The 20,362-nt window shown below is 37.4% G+C and overlaps 1 protein-coding gene across 8 annotated transcripts in view; it reads left to right on the top strand.

Moving 5' to 3' along the window:
• Nucleotides 1-1,135: 1,135 nt before the first annotated feature.
• The window catches only part of LOC137245491 (sulfhydryl oxidase 1-like), a 41,772-nt gene continuing 22,545 nt past the window's right edge, over nt 1,136-20,362 (top strand). The window contains exons 1-3 of one of the 8 annotated variants that reach the window (XM_067776248.1): nt 1,152-1,237; nt 2,107-2,126; nt 17,575-18,820. In XM_067776248.1, coding sequence (XP_067632349.1) covers nt 17,846-18,820 — 975 coding nt within the window. In that variant the 5' untranslated portion in view covers nt 1,152-1,237; nt 2,107-2,126; nt 17,575-17,845. Of the gene's footprint in view, nt 1,279-2,106; nt 2,127-17,411; nt 18,821-20,362 lie in introns of those variants that run through there. The other 7 variants (XM_067776246.1, XM_067776247.1, XM_067776251.1 and 4 more) reach the window with 7 other exon arrangements.

The raw sequence follows: 20,362 nt of genomic DNA, 5'->3' as shown, positions 1-20,362 counted from the left end.
CAAGCACCAAAGAGGCGTGGCAGGCAACACACAAAGCAATTGACCAACGGATCACGGAAGTTGCAAGCCTGCCAAAATACTGCTACGAGCAGTCTCTCTAAGATGTTTGAACGTAATTTACATAAAAAATATATATGGGGAATTCTTTGTCAAATCAGCCACCCCCACCCCCCCCTGCCCATTTCAATTTTGGAAAAAAAAATTTTTGAGCAAACGAAATACTGTCCGCCATCTTGGATCCGCCATCTTGAATTTGAAATTTGACATCGGATTCATGTTTAGCGACCCCCACAATATTTCTAATAAGTAATTTGGTCATTATTATTGAGAAATTATATTTTTTTCTATAATTTTTGACTAAAAAGTGACACTTTTTTGCGAGATGCCTCAATTTAGACAGCCTTTTTCAGGTTAAAAACTTTATTTTTAAAAAACACCTCACGGCATAAAAACCTACACTTTTTGACAAATTTTTTCGAGTGCTCAAAAAAAAAATTTTTTTTTACAAAATTGAAATGGATTAGGGGGTGGCTGATTTGACGAAGAATTCCCCGTATATATACTTGGCCCGATTTACCCGGGAGGAGATTCAGGCCGAACTTCTCTTCCAATTTGCGCGGCGCTGCTTTTGACGCTTGCTTGCTCGCATCCGTGACAGAGTTTAGCGCTGACCTGAAGCGGGTTACGTCACGTAAATTATGGTGCTGATCAGTATCATTTAGCATAGCCGCATAAGATCCAGTACGCTCCAGAACTAGCAGAACTGTGAAGTCATAAAGCTATGTATGTCTATGTCTAAACAACCCCTGAATCCCATTCCAGCCATGAATCCACGTACTTGCCAAGTAAGAAGATCTAACTAAGTACAGCAATAACAAAAATAACGCGAGATTGGTTAAAACTTAGTACTTAAAGTATAAAAACAGCAAATAACCAATGCCATCGCGTTAGAAAGTAAATCAACGCAAACTTAGTACTTAAAGAATAACCAATACCAACGCGTTATAAAGTAATCAACGCCGTGCCGTCGAATTATGTAAACAAAAGCTGCGCTTCGCTACTCTTACTCTGCGACTTGGCAGCACTGGTTGCGGAACCAATATCACGATTGCCCCAATCTCTATTTACCACCTACCTTAGTTATCGCATATTTGTTAACATTAACGGTAGTTAATAAATGTTTATCAGTGAAATTTGGTGTCTGTTGGTGTTGAATTCTACATCTTTTCCAGTTTAAGTTCAGAAATTCCAATCAAAGTTCAGAAAATTACAATTAAAGTTCAGAAATTCCAATTAAAGTTCAGAAAATTACAACTAAAGTTTAGAAAATTACAATGCATGTTCAGAATCTCCGATTTAAATTCAGAATTTTACAATTCAAATTCAGCAATATAAGTAGGGTGTTATTTTTCAAAAGTTATTCCAATCCATACCACGTGTTGTAATACTTACATATATGTTACTTGTGGAAGTGTTGATGCTTCGTTGACAATGGTGGCTTGGATATACTGTACCCCAAGTTTTCTCCAAGGCGTGTACATCCCGAGCTTAGAAATTCAACGGAGGATAACTCTTAGCAACAAGTGCATGAAGACGCCATGAAATTACTTCAGTCGACACCGCAGTTTGGAAGCAGTCGTTGGGGGAGACCTTCACAGAATTGCGAGAGGTAGTTGGAGGAAGACTTGATCTGTGCCTACAGTACTTACGCGTTAGACTGTTTAAGTGGTCATATCTTCGTCATCACTGCTGTCATACTCAATGCCGATTAATGCTTGTGAAACTTAGAATATAGCTGAATGTCCTTGTAACTGACGTCTGAGGAGGTGAGAGAAAAGAGGAAAGGGTTTATTCTTCGCTATCTGCTTCATGTGAGCTTAATTGATATAAGTGAGTTAAGAAGTCCAATGCTTTCTTAACAGATACATAGTATTAGTGCTAACATTTACCATCTTACATACTTTTATTTCCATTGCAAAATTTGAAAAATTCTTTACAAACTGTCTGAACTTGAATTGTTATTTTCCGAATTTGAATCGTAACTTTCTGAACTTGAATTACAATTTTTTGAACTTAAATTGGGATTTCTGAACTTGAATTGTAAAGGATATAGCGGAAAATATATGGTGAGTGTGCTCCCAGATTGTAACCTATGTATATCGAAGGAGGGGTCAAATCAATGCTAGGCTTCAGGTCATTTAACGAGGCATGTTACGCATTTTTTTTTTTTTAATTTTACGAATATATTTTTCATTAAAAATGTTAAAGGACAAAAATATAAAACTATTTTTTTTTTCAGGATCCCTGAGATTTACAATGACGAAAAAGTATATGTTAGTCGCCTTAATGTCCGCTCTTGCTCAAAGAAAGTACGCGAGAAAAAAATTGGTGCAACACTCGAAAAAGCTATGTTTAATAAAACACGCTTATCTGAACTAATTAATGTCTTTCAAGATTGAAGAATCTTTTAAAGTATCGCAATAGGGCCCATAAAAATTAACGACAAAGCATTTGTGGTGCATATTGTGAATAGCTTACAAAAATTGGTCTTATTTGACCAGAGTACGATTTTCTTTGGTAATAGTTATTGATACTTTTTTGATGGCGTATATATGGTGCATACAATTAATATGAGCTGATTACTTTCAATATTGAATAATTTTTTTGCAGTTCCAATTGTTTCTTGGACATATCCTGTTCGAAGTATGAAACTAATACCAGTGGCTTTTTGACAATTATGCATTATTTTTGAGTAGATGCAACCCGTTGAAAGGGAATTTCAATATAATTATACTTACTTTGGTGTTTATATTTAATTTCACTGACACCACTGGCCACTGGTATCAATCAAAATCCTCCATACTCACATTGTTTTCTTCCGTGCTTGAACAATATTCAACAGGTGATGTACAAGTCGACATTTGCAACATAACAGAAATCTTACGAAGATGCCTATTACAATTTTTGCATTTGTCCGACATTATTAGCTAATATATGGGGAAATCCGCCAAACTTTGGTTTTTTGGAGAAAAAACACGCAAATATCTTTATGTTAGGAATATTGAGGGGTAAATTGGAGTTATAGTGCACCGGCGTTACTCGTCTTACATAATGCCTCAAAAACATATAGTCAAAAGATCGAGCAAAATATATATAAATTGAGGTCGCAATGTTAAATATACATTTATTTCAACACTTATGTACCGATTATATCGAAATTTTAACAAAATATATGCAGCTGTTAGCTGTGTAAAATTTTTTTGATACACGAGATCCGGTTTTATAGATATAGGTAAAAATATAAAACCGAATAACCGCGAAATATTTTTTACCGCAAAGTTTGCAACACATTTATTTTAACACCTTTCTACGGATTCTTTTGAAACTTTAAAAACATATCGATATGTGATCGAAGTATATTTAGGTAAAAAAGTTTTAATACCCGAGATCCGGTTTTGGAGATATTGATAAAAACATAAACCCGGAAAACCTTACATTTGTTTACTTATTTAAACACTTCTTAACCGTTGTGTTGAAATTTTATCAGGATGTACATATCTATGTGGGGTATATTTAGGTAAAATTTTGTTGATACCCGAAACCCGGTTTTAGAGATATTGGCAAAAATGTGAAACCGTGTAACCGTTAAATATTTTTTTACCTGCAATATGAATATCAAACAAAAGGTATTTTAAAGACACTTAACTTACTGTAGTTGTCATATCGATATTCCCACATCTTAAGGCTATTACATGAAAAAAGTAATGTAAGTACAGAACTTCATTAAAACATTAATATTGTACACAGGGCAAAGCTAATTGATTTTTTGTTTGTAGTTTTAAATAAAACCTGGTTAAAAAAAAATTTCTACACTTTTTGACGATTACCAATTTTTGTCGAAAATTTCGTATATTTGCCCCATGTACAAACATCAATAACTTTCCTTGCGTGAATATTCCAAGATGAGGCAATTGATGGTATACTTCTGTGGTCCCTGATAGGCTATTATCGTGCATAATCCAAATTTCAATACCCAGTTTCCTCAAACAGCTATAAGCAAAAAACTTTCAATATTGAAAATGACAAAAAAAAGTATCGCTATTTTGATTGATGATGATAGTTTTGAGTATTGGAGGGGCACATAAATTTTTTTTTTTTTTTTTTAACTCGGACGTTGTGGCAGTGCACTGCCCTCAAGTGGCCCGATGAAACCAGGCTAATCCTGTTTTTTTTTTTAATTCAAACATACTTTTTTTGTTTTTGTTTATACTTTTATTTTTTTTTTTTTTTTTTTTTTTATTTTTTTTTTTTTTTTTTTTTTGTATCCTAATTCTTATTTATGTGTTACTTATAATTTTTTTTGTTACCGAGTCTTTGAGAGGCAGTGGCTTCTTAAGCGCCGAGATCTAAAATCGCTCAGCTACAGAGAAACTCATCAGCTGAGAAATATAGATTCACAAAATACAATAGACTAAAAGTATAAATATAATTTTTTAATTATTAAGAGAAGATAGAACCGTCTTTTTTATGGCAAAGAGCGAGTCCGAAACATCAATTATTCTCGAGTCAGAGTTATAATCTTCACACAAACATAGAAAAGGTTCGTGTAGTTGGAAATTGCTTCTGCATTGTTTAAGAATTATAGGTTTATAATGCCTTGAAACTCGGCATGGAACATTCAAGTTTACTTCGTTCAATAGAAATGGGCTGGAAATCGATCCATTTAAAAGTCTAGCCATAAATAGTACACCTAGCATTTCTCCACGACTTGCAAGGGTAGGAAGATTTATTAGTTTTAATCGATTAGTGTAAGGAGGAAGATTATACGGAGAGTCCCATTGAAGATTTCTAAAGGCGAAAAGTAAAAACTGTTTTTGAATTGATTCTAGTCTATCCACATGAACTTGATAACGCGGATTCCAAATTATCGATCCATATTCTAATATCGGCCTCACAAATGCTAAAACTCCTCTCGCTTTATTGACTGTGGCATTAATATGAGGGTTGAAACTAAGTTTGCAATTCATTGTAACTCCCAAGTCGACAAAAACATCAACGCTTTCCAGAGTTTGGCCATTAATTGTGTAGGAAGCTGGCTGTATGTTCCCACGTGAAAAACACATGGATTTACATTTTTCTATGTTGAGAGGCATAAAATTCGCATTACACCAAGTAACTAAACGATTTAAATCCGCCTGGAGTACAGAACGTTCTTCAACCGACGCGTATGACTTAAAAAGTTTTACGTCGTCGGCATACATTAAAATTTTAGAATATTTTATAGTTGTGGAAACATCGTTTATAAAGATCAAAAACAGAATAGGACCGATATGGCTGCCCTGAGGCACACCGGAGGGAACATCGATGACATTCCAACAAATTTTTTTAAAAATGACTCTTTGAGTTCTACCGCAAAGATAGGAGGAGATCCAGCGAGTTAGGCCAGGTTGAAAACCAAGCAATTCGAGTTTATAAACAAGTAATGAGTGGCGTACTTTGTCGAATGCTTTGCTGAAATCAGTGTATATAACGTCGGTATGATGATTGTTTCTAAACCCATTAAAGACGTGAGTTGTAAATTCAAGCAAATTGGTTGTGGTTGATTTGGCTCTACAAAAGCCATGCTGAGAACTATCTATCAATGTAGAAATCGAAAATGTAAGGTGATTAGTAACGATTCCTTCGAAAAGCTTAGGGATAGCGGAGAGCTTTGCTATTCCACGATAGTTTTCAATAGACGACTTGCTTCCTTTTCTATGGAGTGGGATAAAAAAAGATTCCTTCCAAGCCCTCGGGAAAATGCCATTTTTTAAAGAGAGGTTAAACAGATCAGTAAGGAGCTGGTAAATGTATTCCGCACATTTTTTAAGAAAACATGTTGGGATCAAATCGAGACCGTATTTGAAGGATTCTTTTAGGGTCTTTAGATGTAGTAGAACACCTTCAGGCAGCAAATGTGGGGCATATATTGAGTTACTAGAATGGAGCTCATACGGATAATTTGTAGGTGATGAATCAACCACAGCAGAGTAATTAGAGTGAAATAATTGAGCGAAGAAATTTGCAATCTCTTGATCGTCGCTGGAAATGCTATTTCTAAACTTCATGGCAGAAGGAAATCCGTTAGTTCTGTGTTTAGAATTTACGAAATCATAAAAAGACTTCGGGTGGCAAATAATGTTTCTTTTAATTTTACATATGTAAGCTTTATAACACTTTTTATTAAGTTCAAAATTCTTATGACGGAAAATAGCGTACTGTGCATAATGAGAATGTAAACCGGTTCTCTTATATAATTTGAAAAAACGTGATTTCTTATTTTTTAAAGCTTTTAAATCTTTAGTAAACCAGGCTTGCACTGGTTCAATGTACGAGCATTTGCGTTTGGGCACATGTTTTTCAAATAAAGTATAAATGGTTTTATTAAAATGTAAAACGTTTTCCTCTACATCCTCTTTATATCGAGGCCAAGTTTTCTCAGAAAGCTCTTTATTTAAATTGTTGAAATTAGTTTTGGAAAAATCAAAGCATCTGGTAGAGACACATGTTTTGTTAGTGCAGCCGACTTCGTTGCTTATGATTTCGTAAGTTATCTCAAGAGAAGGATGGTAAGCGTCTTCTGGCAAAACAAGAGGTTCACACCGATTTATAGAGAATTTAGATATGTCGTCAACAAATGCTAAGTCTAAGAATTTTCCATACTTATTTGGAAAGAAGTTGATCTGATTAAGGCAAAGATCAGTAATTCCATCCAAAAAGTCATTGTTATGCATCTTGGATGATACGGGGACAATATTGTGATCAACGGTATTCCAGGATATATGTGGCAGGTTAAAGTCGCCTAAAACAATCATTGAGTCCGTGGACTTTATCATCGAATTGACTGATTGTAACAGTGAAATATGGTGCATATACACTGATAGATCAGAAGACGGTGGACCCCGGTCTAGTAAGATTCGGATGCATTTAAACTCGATGGAATCAACTTCGGCTAAATTAACATCTTCAGATACTTTTAGAATCTCCGTCTCAAAAATAACATTCAGTTTAAATTCCATAGCGTTTCAGCGATGCCTCAAAATTGTATCGAAAAAATTCAAAAAAAAAAACATCAAGGGTATCGCTTGAAAAAGTGTAAACATCGACTTTTTTTACGTTTCGAAGTTCTGCAAAAACTTACTATCAAGTTTCTTGATTTTTAAAATCATCAGATCGGATATTCAAAAGGTCAAACTTAATGCCCTTGTACTTTTCTCTGGACTTAAGTTTTTTGCCCGTGTGTAAAACCGGAGTATCCAAAAAAGTTAAAGTTTTTGGGATTTGCCCATATGTTAAAATAGAAACTAACTGGCTTTTTTATATTGCGCACGTAAGCAAAAATACGAAGTATCAATTTTTACTTACAAAAGACTAGACGCGCCATGAATATACATATTTCCACTCTCCACAGGGTTTTCCAATGTTTTGAAAAGAATGTATCTATAAATCTTATAAAATAAAGTCGCTAAATGCCATGTATGCACATAACTTCACACAGAATGATCCGATTTTAAAACGGTTTTTTGCATTTGAAAACTTAGCTACGTGAGATGGTACAGTTAATATAATTTGAAGATATATATTATAGGGGCGTGGAGAATTGCCAAAATGTAGTAAAAAATCATAAAATTTTTGTTTACAGAGCTATAACTGGTAAACGGATTGATGGATTTAAAAATTAAACTTTTCAGTAAAACTTTACCTTCGATCTGCATAAAAAAATACTTGATTCCATTCTTATATCAGCCAAATTGTTTAAACAAAAGTAGCATTTTTACCAAAAATATGTGTTTGTGTGGTTGTTCGCTGTGAACTGTGCGCGCTAATTGCTTTTGAGTGAGGCTTGATGCGACACATACATACGTACATATATAGCATTCGCTGCGTTATTTAACTTCGGGCGTAGGTTTATAGGTATGTATGGATGTACATCACTACAAAGTATAAAACAAAGTCGCTTTTTCTGTCCCTATGTATCTTTGAATGCTTAAACATTTAAAAAAAAACGCGACGGATCTTGATGCGCTTTTTTTAATAGATAAAGAGTGATTGAAGAGGAAGTAACGGATGAACATATTTAGCTGAAAATTGGTGGAGGGGTAGCTTAGGACCAGGAGACAGACATAGGATAATTTTTATCCCGTTCTGGCTAGGGTCTTAAGGTCAAAACGTGGACCTGGGTAATCCTGGGATATGTTTGTACAAGATTATTATCTAATGGAAACTGTTTATGAGTGCTTTAGTTGAGGGTATTTTTCGTACCCCTCGGTGACTAGGGTTTCGAAATATAGGCCAAAACGTGGGCCCGTGTACCCCTAGACAGTGTTTATACAAAATGGATAACAAATGAAAGCTGTTGATGAGTGCTTTAGTACAGGGTTGTTTTCGTACCTATTGATGACTAGGATCTCGAGTTATAGGCCAAAACGTGGACCCGGGTACCCCTGGAATGTGTTTATAGAATATGGATAACAAATGAAAGTTGTTGATGAGTGCTTTAGTACAGGGTAGTTTTCATACCTATTTGTGAAGGGTCTCGAGATATAGGCCAAAACGTGGATCGCGGTAACACTAGGATGTGTTTTTACATTATGGGTATCAAATTGAAGCTGTTGATGAGTGCTTTAGTACAGAGTAATTTTTATACTGCTGGGTGACTAGGGTCTCAAGATATAGGCCAAAACTTGGACTCGGATACCCCTAGAATGTGTGTGTAATAGGGATATCAAATGGAAGTTGTTGCTGAGAGCTTTAAAGTAATTTTCATTGTGATATTCGATTTAGTCGCATCAACCTGGCGAAATTGATAAATATGCATGCGAAGCCGAAATAAAGACATGAATTAATAATACCCACATAACTATTTACATATGTATGTCCTATTCGATTTGCCTGGCAATAAGGGATGAAGAAGAATGGGAAAAACTTGAGAGAAAAGATGGAAGGAGAAGGAGACTGAGAAAGAGATAGAGTGAGACGAAGATAGAGATAGATGAAGCGAAAAGACGGAGGGAGGAGTGAATAAAAGGATTAAGAACAAGTGAGGGGGAGGGCAGAGTTAGACGGAAAAAGCTTTTTAAAATTTATGTAGATAGACCAAATTTAGGGCAGAACAATATCTGACGGGTCTGCTAGTTACTTTAATAAAATGGAAAGTTACTGCGGGTAAATTACATTTTATTTTTAAGCTATTGCATAGATTTTATCGCAGGCTTGGCGACTAAATCAATAAAAACCGTAACGGATATTTGTCAAAAAAGGTTCGAAAATGTTCGAAAAAGTTTCGGTGTTAGCAACAGGCTGATTACATAAAATGGGATCTATTTATGCTAATATTGGTTGTTGTCTTTGGTGTACATTATTATTCACTACTGCGCTGTAGATGGCACCCATTGAATTACGAACAGCAAATATTTCATTAACATCGGATAGAAAATGTATAGCCAAACGCAAACATTTTCCATTAGAGCTTCAGCTCTTGCTCTAACTATACATAAGTCGCAAGGTGGAACTTTTGACGAAATAGTATATGAGTATAGTAAGGCACATACTCAGGAACTCGTTTATGTTGCGCTCTCTCGGGTGACAAATATTGAAAAATTGTATATCACGACAAAAAACGATAATGCCGCATTTAAGTTGTATCATAATCGAAACCAAGCTGTATCGACTGAATCTTTGTTGCAAGAATTCAAAAGACTGTCTTTAAATAGTGTTCAGACGATAGCTCAAAGTGTCCTAGATTTCATTGGTAATAGAAATGGCATTTCAATAATTACTTTCAATTGCCAAAGTCTAAATAGTCACAAATATGATTTACAAGATTCAGTTACGAGACAAATAAATGTCTTACTTCTTACCGAAACTTGCATGACGCGTGATAATCCGATTGAAATACCTAATTTCAAATGTTGGTCAATTCAAACGAGATACTGCTCCAAAGGGTGGTGTAGCTATTTACCAAAATAACAACAACGTTACTAATATTATGACTCCGAATATTGTAATAAATATTGCACACGTTAGCGATGTTAATTTTAGGTGCTCATTCGTTGGAGATATTTGTGCATGCTTATGCAAACTTAGAAATGGTCTACACATTGTCATGGTAGCAATTTACATTTCTCCGAATCCAAAATTGGACGAGGTAGAGCATTTTATTCATCGCACTTTACTGGAGTACTCTGAAGAAGTGGCAAAAATACTTGGTACAAATGCTAATAAATTTCCACTTATCTTGGCCGGCGATTTCAACATCAATTTCGCTGATAAAAAAACAGAGCGGTTGACAAGTTTTCTTTTTGAAGAATTCAATTTGAAAATAAATGATGATCCAAAAGGATCCACAAGAAAATATGGGACCACCATTGACGCGGTATTTTCAAGATGTTTAGAGGATATCAAGTCTCAAACGTATGTTTCCTATTTCATTTACCATGAACCTATAATTTCCATTATAAATATTACTGAATAACCTATGTACATATCTTATAAGATAATAATAAAATTTTTTTAACCAATATTAACTTCTCATTTATTCAATAAAAGTAAAAAATTTGTTTTCTTATCGGTCACCACGCTTAAAAATTTTGACTTGAATTAATATCAAAGACAAAACTTGAATTAACATCAAAGAAAACAAAATGTCGCATAAATATTATAATTGCATAAGTTGATAATATGCATTAGCTTTACCGTGGCAGTCCCCGAGTGCTACACGTCCTTTTTTTTCCAAGCTGTTGCACCAATTTTTTTCGCGCACTTTCTTTGAGCAAGAGCGCACATTAAGGCGACTAACATATTGTAACGAATTTACTTGCAAATCCTCTTATTTGCCCTTTTGCTAGGATCGTATCGCTAAACTGTTGAATAAATAACTCCAATATTGAATAACGGAAAAATGGCCTTTATTAAAATACTTCACAATAGCACTCAAACTGTGCAACGAATAGCTTAAAAACCAAACTGATATCTTAAAGGAAACTGACTTTCAAAATAATAGTGCTATTGCTCGCTAGATATCGTCTTACTCGTAACTGCTTGACAATTCAAATCAAACTGAATTACTTCTTACTCGCCTGCATCGCTTTTATAGTTTACGCTGCATACTTCTAGGCTCTTCGATTTCCAGAAGTTACTAGTTGTTTCGGCTACAAATTCGCCAGCCACAACTACGTGCACAAATTATTGCTCTCTCTTGTGACAACTCAGATAAGGTATATGCATGTGTTTGTAGTTTACAGTCTCCCGCACACACATAAGCGTATAAGTAAATTCATCGGTGTGTGACATCTCATCTCTCGCTGCCTTGTATGTAAATGTTGCTCGTCGGAATGTGTACATATGTGTAGACGCAATTATTGATTCGTTTATGTAGATACATAATGATTGAATTATTGATGTGCATTCACGTCACTGCTTAGATCGGCTTAGAGCTGGCAGCACTCCTTAGTTTTGCTAATATTCGTAACACTGCCCTCCACCTAAGTCTGATCGTCCCGATCAGACAAATCTCTCGATCTAAACGCTGCTAATCTCTCCAAATGAACCACTTTCATTTTGGTTCGTGGTTTGGTAGTGGTTTGTATGCGGTACACTACATCGTTGATCCGTTTTACAACTTTGTATGGGCCTTCCCAGTTACACTGCAATTTCGGGGACAAACCTTTTTTTCGTTGTGGGTTGTATAGCAGCACCAAATCTCCTTCCTGAAACCCTTCCGAATTAATTGCTTTATCGTACCTCGCTTTCATCTTGTCACTCATAATCTTTGCTCGTTGCCTTACCAGATCGTGTATCTCTCTCAGCTCTTCTTCTAAGACATCAGTGGATTTCTTGACATTCCTCTCCGCATCGGCATCTATCCCATACTTCAAATCAGCTGGCAGTCGAAGGTCATTGCCAAAAATTACCTTTGCGGGAGTTTGGCCCGTTGTGTCATGTACTGCCGATCGGTAGGCCATCAAGAATAATGATATGTGTGTATCCCAGTCCTTATGGTACTTGTCGACTACTTTCCTTAAATGCTCCTCCAATGTTCTATTGAAACGTTCCACCATACCATCGGACTGAGGATGCAATGCAGTTGTCCGTGTTTTTCGAATGCCCAACTTCTTGCACAGTTCTTGGAACACAGCTGATTCAAAATTCCTGCCTTGGTCAGAATGTAACTCCATTGGTACTCCATACCTTGCAACCCATTCGTTTTTAACCACTTCTGCTACTGTTTCTGCTTCTTGGTTTGGGATTGAGTATACCTCTGGCCATTTACTGAAATAATCCATAACCACCAGTACGTATTTGTTTCCGCGGTTGCTAGTAGGAAATGGACCTGCGACATCCATGGCGATCCTTTCAAATGGTGCACCTGAAATATACTGCTTCATCTGGCCACGACTTCGGGTTTTGGGCCCTTTCGCTCTGTTGCATACCTCGCAATTGGCAATCCACTCGGTGACCGACTGACGGCAACCAACCCAATAGAATCTCTGCTTAATTTTCTCGAGTGTCTTCGTGATTCCAAGATGGCCTCCACTTGGACCATTGTGCAACTCGCTGAGCACGTCAGGAATCCTCTTTCTGGGAACAACTATAAGTTTCTTCTTGCACTGACCATCCTCACTCTCCCATACTCGATGCAAGCAACCGGATATCAATTCCAAACTGTTCCAGTGTGCCCAATATGACTTCGCAATGGGACTCTCTGCTGACATATCCTCTCTGCTTGGTCTTTCGTTTCGTTCGAGCCCTTGCATAACATGTGACAGATCTGTATCTTCTAGCTGACACTTTCTTAGTTGTTCCTTGTCCCATTCATCCGTACACGTTATAGTCATTAGCCGGACATCTATAATGTCTTCTTTAGCCTCGGCCTTTGAACAGTGCTTGCATTCCAAACTACATGGCCTTCGTGACATTGCATCGGCATTTCCATGGGTACTACCTTTTCGATGCTCAATGGAAAAGTCATAGCTTTGAAGTCGCTCGATCCACCGTGCCAATTGTCCTTCCGGATTACGGAACTGCAGAAGCCATTTCAATGCTGCGTGATCTGTCCTGACATGGAATCGCTGGCCGTAGAGGTATTTGTGAAAATGTTTAATGCACTCTACCAATGCCAACAGCTCTCTCCGCGTAACACAGTAGTTCCTCTCTGGTTTTCCAATCGAACGGCTGTAATATGCAACTACCTTCTCCTGTCCATCGACCAGTTGTGATAAAACGCCTCCTATAGCATATCCACTTGCATCTGTATCTAGAATAAATGTTGCTCCTGGAATCGGATATGCTAACATTGGGGCAGTTCACAAACGCTCCTTCAATGTTTGGAAAGCCACTTCTTGCTCCTTCTTCCATTCAAAAGCTTTGTTTTTTTTTGTAAGCTCATGGAGGCTATGGGCTACGCTGGAAAAATTTGGTACAAATCGGCGGTAATATGTGCACAGCCCAAGAAAACTTCTCAATTCATGTAGATTCTGTGGTCTTGGCCAATCCTGTACAGCCTCTATTTTTTCGTTCGCAGTGCAGATGCCCTCTGTCGTTACCTTGTGACTCAAATAATTGACTTCCTTTTTAAACAGCGCACACTTTTTGGGACTTAACTTCAGACCAGCGCCAGCTATTCTCTGGAAAACTTCCTCCAAGTTCTTAAGATGTTCATCAAAGTTCTTGCCCAATACGATGATGTCGTCCAGGTACACCAAGCATGTTTTCCAATGTAGTCCTTTCAGTACCTGGTCCATGAGTCTCTCAAAAGTAGCTGGTGCATTACAAAGTCCAAAAGGCATCACTGTAAATTGCCAAAGACCATCACCGACACTGAAGGCTGTTTTCTCTTTATCTTCCTCCTTCACCTCCACTTGCCAGTAGCCGCTTTTCAAGTCCAGCGTGGAAAACCATTTCGTACCAGATAGCGAGTCCAGAATGTCGTCAATTCTTGGCAATGGGTAGCTATCCTTTTTCGTTACGTCATTCAACTTCCGGTAGTCCACGCAAAACCTCATTTTTCCATCCTTTTTTTTTTACAGGTACTACCGGTGAGCTCCATGGACTAGCTGATGGTTCGATGACGCCGCTGTCGTTCATTTCTTGAATGATTTGACTCACAACTTCCCGCTTCGCCAGTGGAACACTACGTGGAGCTTGACGGATCGGTCTCGCATCTCCAGTGTCAATTTGATGTTTCACAACGTTGGTGCGGCCTGGTTTAGAATCATTCTGGTCAAATATGTTCGCGTACTTTAGGAGCAGTTGTTTTGCCTTACTCTGATATGCTTCCTCTAGTCCCTGCATCCATGTCTTGATGTCATTTGAAAGATCAGTATTACTAGCTGAAACGTGTTCCTGGAGCTGTTCACAGTTAATAACCACTTCAGCCTCTTGGCATCTTCCCAAAATAGCTCCTTTAGTCAGTTTGAGTGGTGACTTGAACTCATTGAGTACTCTTACCGGAATACGTCCATCTTGTTTTGTCATAGCCAGGGTTTTTCCTACAAGTATGTTTAGTGCTGATTTGTTTGCTGCTTCGACAACCCACAATTTGTTTGTCCCACAATCTCCATCAACCTTTGCCCAGATGACTGCTTCGGATTTTGGTGGTATTTGCTGACTCTCTTCCACCAGCACTCGTTTACTGCTGTAGCCTCTCTCGTAGCCGAAATTAAGTGGTACATCCATGTTTTTATATCGCATCGTCTTGCTTTGCATGTCGATCTTGATGCCCTGGTCGATTAAGAAGTCCACTCCAATTATGATTTCATCAACAATTTCTGCCACTATAAAATTGTGTACTACCATGACGTTCCCAATTGCGACTTCACATTCTACTTCTCCAATTACCTGGGTGTCCTCTCCCGTGGCTGTACGTAATCTTGCTCCAAGCAATGGTCTTATCTTTTTGTTGACTAAATCCGCTCGAATGATGGAATGAGATGCACCCGTATCTACAGTCAATAACCGTTCCTTTCCGTCCACATGTCCTCCAACAGTAAGGTTGCTCGATCTTCTTCCAATCTGCGAGATAGAGATTATGGGGCATTCAATTGCGGGAGCCAGCTTGCGGCTGACTCGATTTAGTTTAACGATTGAGTGGTCTTGGATATTTGCTCATCACCTTCTGCTCTGCGTTTACGACAACCCACATTGTTGGAGCTATTGGGACCGCTGCTGCAATGTCGTGCAATATGACCTGGGTTGCCGCACTTGAAACATTTAATAACTCCGGCATTTTTCTGTTGTGATCCCTTCAGTGCTTCCAAAATAGTGTCTACCCAATCTGGTCTTTCCACTTCTACACGATGAGCTTTGTATGCTGGTTTACTCAATAGTGAGGCCGTTTCCTGAGTCAATGCATGTGATACCGTTTCAGAAAATGTCAGCTTTGGGTTTGCGTATGTAGCTCGCTTCGTTTCCACGTCCCGTATGCCATTTATGAAACTCTGGATTTTTACCCTTTCAGTGTATTCCACGGGTGCGTCCGCATTTGCAAGATGAGCCAATCTTTCAATATCTGAAGCAAACTCCTGCAATGTCTCATTTGCTTTTTGGTAGCGGTTTTGCAACTCAATTTGGAATATCTGTTTCCTATGCTCGCTTCCATAACGTCGTTCTACAGCAGCCATCAATGCTTCATAATTGTTCCGCTCTCCTTCGGGAATCGTCTGTAGAATTTCCGCTGCTGGCCCCTTCAATGCCACGAATAGTGCAGCAACTTTATCTTCCGCATTCCAGTTGTTCACTGCTGCGGTCTTCTCAAACTGTAGCTTGAAGACCTGGAAAGGAACAGAACCGTCAAAGGATGGTGTTTTTACCTTTGGATTACTCGCTGAAACTGCTGGGCGATTCATTTGCAACTCCTGTATACGACCTCTCAAAGCTTCTATCTCGGCATCAATTTTGTCCTCGAGCTGCACAATTTTTGTATCCTGTGCTTCCAGCTTTGATGTTACCCTTATCTCCTGTGCCTCCAGCTGCGAGGATATGCGGGCCTCCTGTGCTTTCAACTGCTCAGCGAACTGAGATGTCATATATGTCTTTTGCTCTTCCAGTTGAGTTTCCATCTTGGATGTAATCTGTGTCGACATTTCTGACATACGCGTTTCTTGTGCTTCAATCTTGGATGTTATGCGTGTCTCCTGCGATTCTAGTTGTGATGCCATATATGTCTTCTGTTCTGCCAGTTGAGATGACACTGTCGATGTTTGAGCAGATATTGCAGCTAAAATCATGTTCAAGTCTGTACTGGTAACCGTCTGCGATGTTTCGTTCTTCTCTTCAATTTTTGTTGTCTCCTCGCCATCAAGATGAAAGACATGCTCTTCCACATCAATTCCTTCTGCTTCCATTGCTTCTCGTAGCCGTGCCTGAAGTTCGAGTTTAACGCCGCTTGTATTCAATCCACGGCTCTCCAACTCCTTCTTCAGTTGCGGGATCTTCAATTCACTTAACTTTGCCATGTCCTTGTTGTCCTCTAGAATTTATTCAATAATTCCTCTTCTGACACCAATTGTAACGAATTTACTTGCAAATCCTCTTATTTGCCCTTTTGCTAGGATCGTATCGCTAAACTGTTGAATAAATAACTCCAATATTGAATAACGGAAAAATGGCCTTTATTAAAATACTTCACAATAGCACTCAAACTGTGCAACGAATAGCTTAAAAACCAAACTGATATCTTAAAGGAAACTGACTTTCAAATTGAGTAGTGCTATTGCTCGCTAGATATCGTCTTACTCGTAACTGCTTGACAATTCAAATCAAACTGAATTACTTCTTACTCGCCTGCATCGCTTTTATAGTTTACGCTGCATACTTCTAGGCTCTTCGATTTCCAGAAGTTACTAGTTGTTTCGGCTACAAAATCGCCAGCCACAACTACGTGCACAAATTATTGCTCTCTCTTGTGACAACTCAGATAAGGTATATGCATGTGTTTGTAGTTTACAGTCTCCCGCACACACATAAGCGTATAAGTAAATTCATCGGTGTGTGACATCTCATCTCTCGCTGCCTTGTATGTAAATGTTGCTCGTCGGAATGTGTACATATGTGTAGACGCAATTATTGATTCGTTTATGTAGATACATAATGATTGAATTATTGATGTGCATTCACGTCACTGCTTAGATCGGCTTAGAGCTGGCAGCACTCCTTAGTTTTGCTAATATTCGTAACAATATATTTTTTATATTTTTGCCCTTTAACATTTTTAATGAAAAATGTATTCCTAAAATTAAAAAAAATTGCATAACATGCCTCGTTAAATGACCTGAAGTCTCACGTTGATTTGACCCTTCTACCAATTTTAGTTTCCGAGATACAATTTTTAGAAAAAAAGTTACTTATACGCATATTTTGCGTAATATCTCCAGGTCAACGGGCAAGCCGGTCCTGAAAAGTGCATGGATGGAGTTTGTTCCATGAGTAGTTTTAGAAACATAACATCCGATATAGGTTACTATCTGGGCGCACACTTTCGCTATACCCTTTCTGAACATAAACTGCAAAAGGGTAGTAATTTTCTTTAATATTAAGGATTTATAAGAAAGCTAACGTCACAGTAGAGAGGCTGCAACAAACCTGAATGTTACCAGCATAGGAGCAACGAAAAAGCACCAATTAGAGAACGTGGAAATCCGCTTTTAAAGGCCTTGAAATAGAGGGAGTTAAGGTACAATAACAATAGCCAGGTAATACAGTTTGTACGTGTATTTAAAAAATAAACAGCCACCTGCAATCACCTGAAAAATCTTTTCGCGCTGGCACTATACAAACAACCAATAGTTGCACTTAAACAACAACAAAAATGATTTCCAAAAGCTGTATCTCAACCGGGAAATTAGCATTAATACTTACCTTAGTGGTACAATGGATGCTTCTTGCATCTGGAAATGTAGTACCAGCTGGCACATCCGAAGCTCCTCTAAGTGGGCTTTATGACCAAAATGATAAAATAGCTTTACTTACAGTAAATAATTTTAACGACACTGTGCTACGCCAGAATCGTGGCATATTAGTAGAATTTTATAATACGTATTGTGCTCGTTGTCAACGATATGCACCACATTATAAAGCATTGGCGGAACGTTTATACCCATGGCGTGAAACCTTACTTGTAGCAGCTATCGATTGTAAAGCATTAAAAAATACTGGTGTATGCCGTGATTATGAAATATCTAAATATCCAAATTTACATTATTTTTCACCTGGTTACGTGTATGAAGAAGGCAAGTATGGACAAAGTATTACTGCAAGCACTGATTTAGATGAGGCTGCTTCAAATATGGCACAGATTTTAGCAGCTGAAACTGGTACAACGAATCTGCCGAATTTCCCTAACTTCCAGAGTGTGTCAATGGATAATGTGAAGAAGACACTCTTTTGTGGATTGGATAGCAATAAGAAATATGTGATACTAACTTATGAGCCAGATAATACAACGGTTGGATTAGAAAGTATTTTACAATTTCACTTGTGGCCAGATGTGCAAGTACGCCGCGTCACCGATTTGAATGTAGCCAAAAAATTCCAAATTGATGGAGTACGTTATAAGATAGCTACTGTTGATAGGCAGGGTAAGGTAGTGCCATATAGCGTTAACAAATATACAGCTCTGGAATATTTTGCAAAAATACAATGCTTTCTTAAATCACAAAATTTTAAGCCACGCTCATGTGAAGAAAAAAAAACAACTAAATCTACAACGCTACAAGCAAGCGCTCATAATGATAATAGTGCTATAATTTTAGAAGTACTTCGCAAAAAGCATTTAGTTTATCAGGTTAGTGAAAAAATCGAAATTTATTTATTACGCTATGTGACAAAATCAACTTTTTTTCTGGGTATTGCACCAACCCACTTTTTTGTAGAGATTGAGGCTTAAGTGGACAAAACACTATCGCCGTTTTTCGAAGTTAGCCTTCAGAAAATAGATATCGGCTTTCGAAGTTTGAAAAGTTTGAAATTCTACATTTCCAAATTAAATTTTTTTTTGTTAACGAGTTCAGCAAATTAAAAAAGTAAAAATGTGGTCGTGGCGCGCTCTTTTCCCTTATTTGAAGTGCTCAATTCTTTTTTTTCATAAATTTAGTATAATAGCTGTCATACGAGGTGAAAAGTCAGATAGTCCCATGATAGTGGCTACTACTTTCATGTCTGCACATACTCTCCACTGGAATTGCTCGTACTGTAATTTTTCAAAAAAAAAAAAAAGAACTCAATCATTCAAATAAAATAAAAAGGCCGACCACGACCACATTTTTACTTTTTTAATTTGCTGAACGCGTTAATTTGGAACTTCGAAAGCCGATATCTATTTTTTGTAGGCTAACTTCGAAAAACGGCGATAGTGCTTTGTCTACTTAAGCCTCAATCTCTACAAAAAAGTGCCGGCTGTTGCACAGTGTTATATAGCCCAGCTTTGCAGTGCATGTTTAAATGCTAGTTAAAGTTGACTAGAAGTTCAACTTTGCTACGTTGTTCGGTAGCCTATAATTTTGCTGCTTATCTTAGTTTAAACAGCCGAAGTGGCTGGGTCGATGTATAGTGTATAGTCAACTTTAACTGGAGTTTAAACTTGCAATAAAAACCGAACATAAATGTCATAATATTTATAAAATAGAATATCAAACACATATTGTGGGTCAACACAAAATTTGACTTTGACTTCAAAGCATTAAATTTCAATTCTTTAGGTCGCAATTTGACGAAAAAAAAATATATGGCATGAAAAGGTTTGCTTTCCTAATTACGTTTTTGCTATACTCCTGATGAAAAAAATCCATTCATACAACTGTACATACTTAAATTTAAGAAATGAAACAATTCAAATAAATATTTTTATTAAGTTTTAATATTGAAATAACTTTCAAAAAAGTGGAAAATGATTTAAAAGTGTACACTTTTACTTTTTTTGTATGTTCATAGGTACTATCTCTCAATAAACCGCAAATATAGTCTCATATCATGTTTTCATTATATTGGCCTTGATAACGTTGTTCAAAGAAGACCCTAAAGCTCTGCTTTACTTTTGACTTACTTACTTACTTAATTGGCGCTTAACCGTCTAAACGGTTATGGCCGTCCAACAAGGCGCGCCGGTCGCTCCTTCGCTCCGCCAACCGGCGCCAATTGGTCACACCAAGGGAGTTTAAATCGCTTTACTTTTTAGTAAATATAAATCTCTAATCAAATCATTAAAATCTTCAGTAGTGATGAAATAATGTTTTGGTTGTTCTGGTGTCGGTAAAAACTCGTTATCGGCATTGCTTTTATAAGAACTAAGAGATGAGCCACTTCTCTGCGATATTTTTTTCGGTGGCTC

This window comes from Eurosta solidaginis, chromosome 3 (genome assembly GCF_040869045.1).
Source record: "Eurosta solidaginis isolate ZX-2024a chromosome 3, ASM4086904v1, whole genome shotgun sequence".
In the NCBI taxonomy this organism is placed as follows: domain Eukaryota; kingdom Metazoa; phylum Arthropoda; class Insecta; order Diptera; family Tephritidae; genus Eurosta; species Eurosta solidaginis.
The sequence above is the reverse complement of the archived record's forward strand: the minus strand, read 5'-3'. Positions and strand labels throughout refer to the sequence as shown.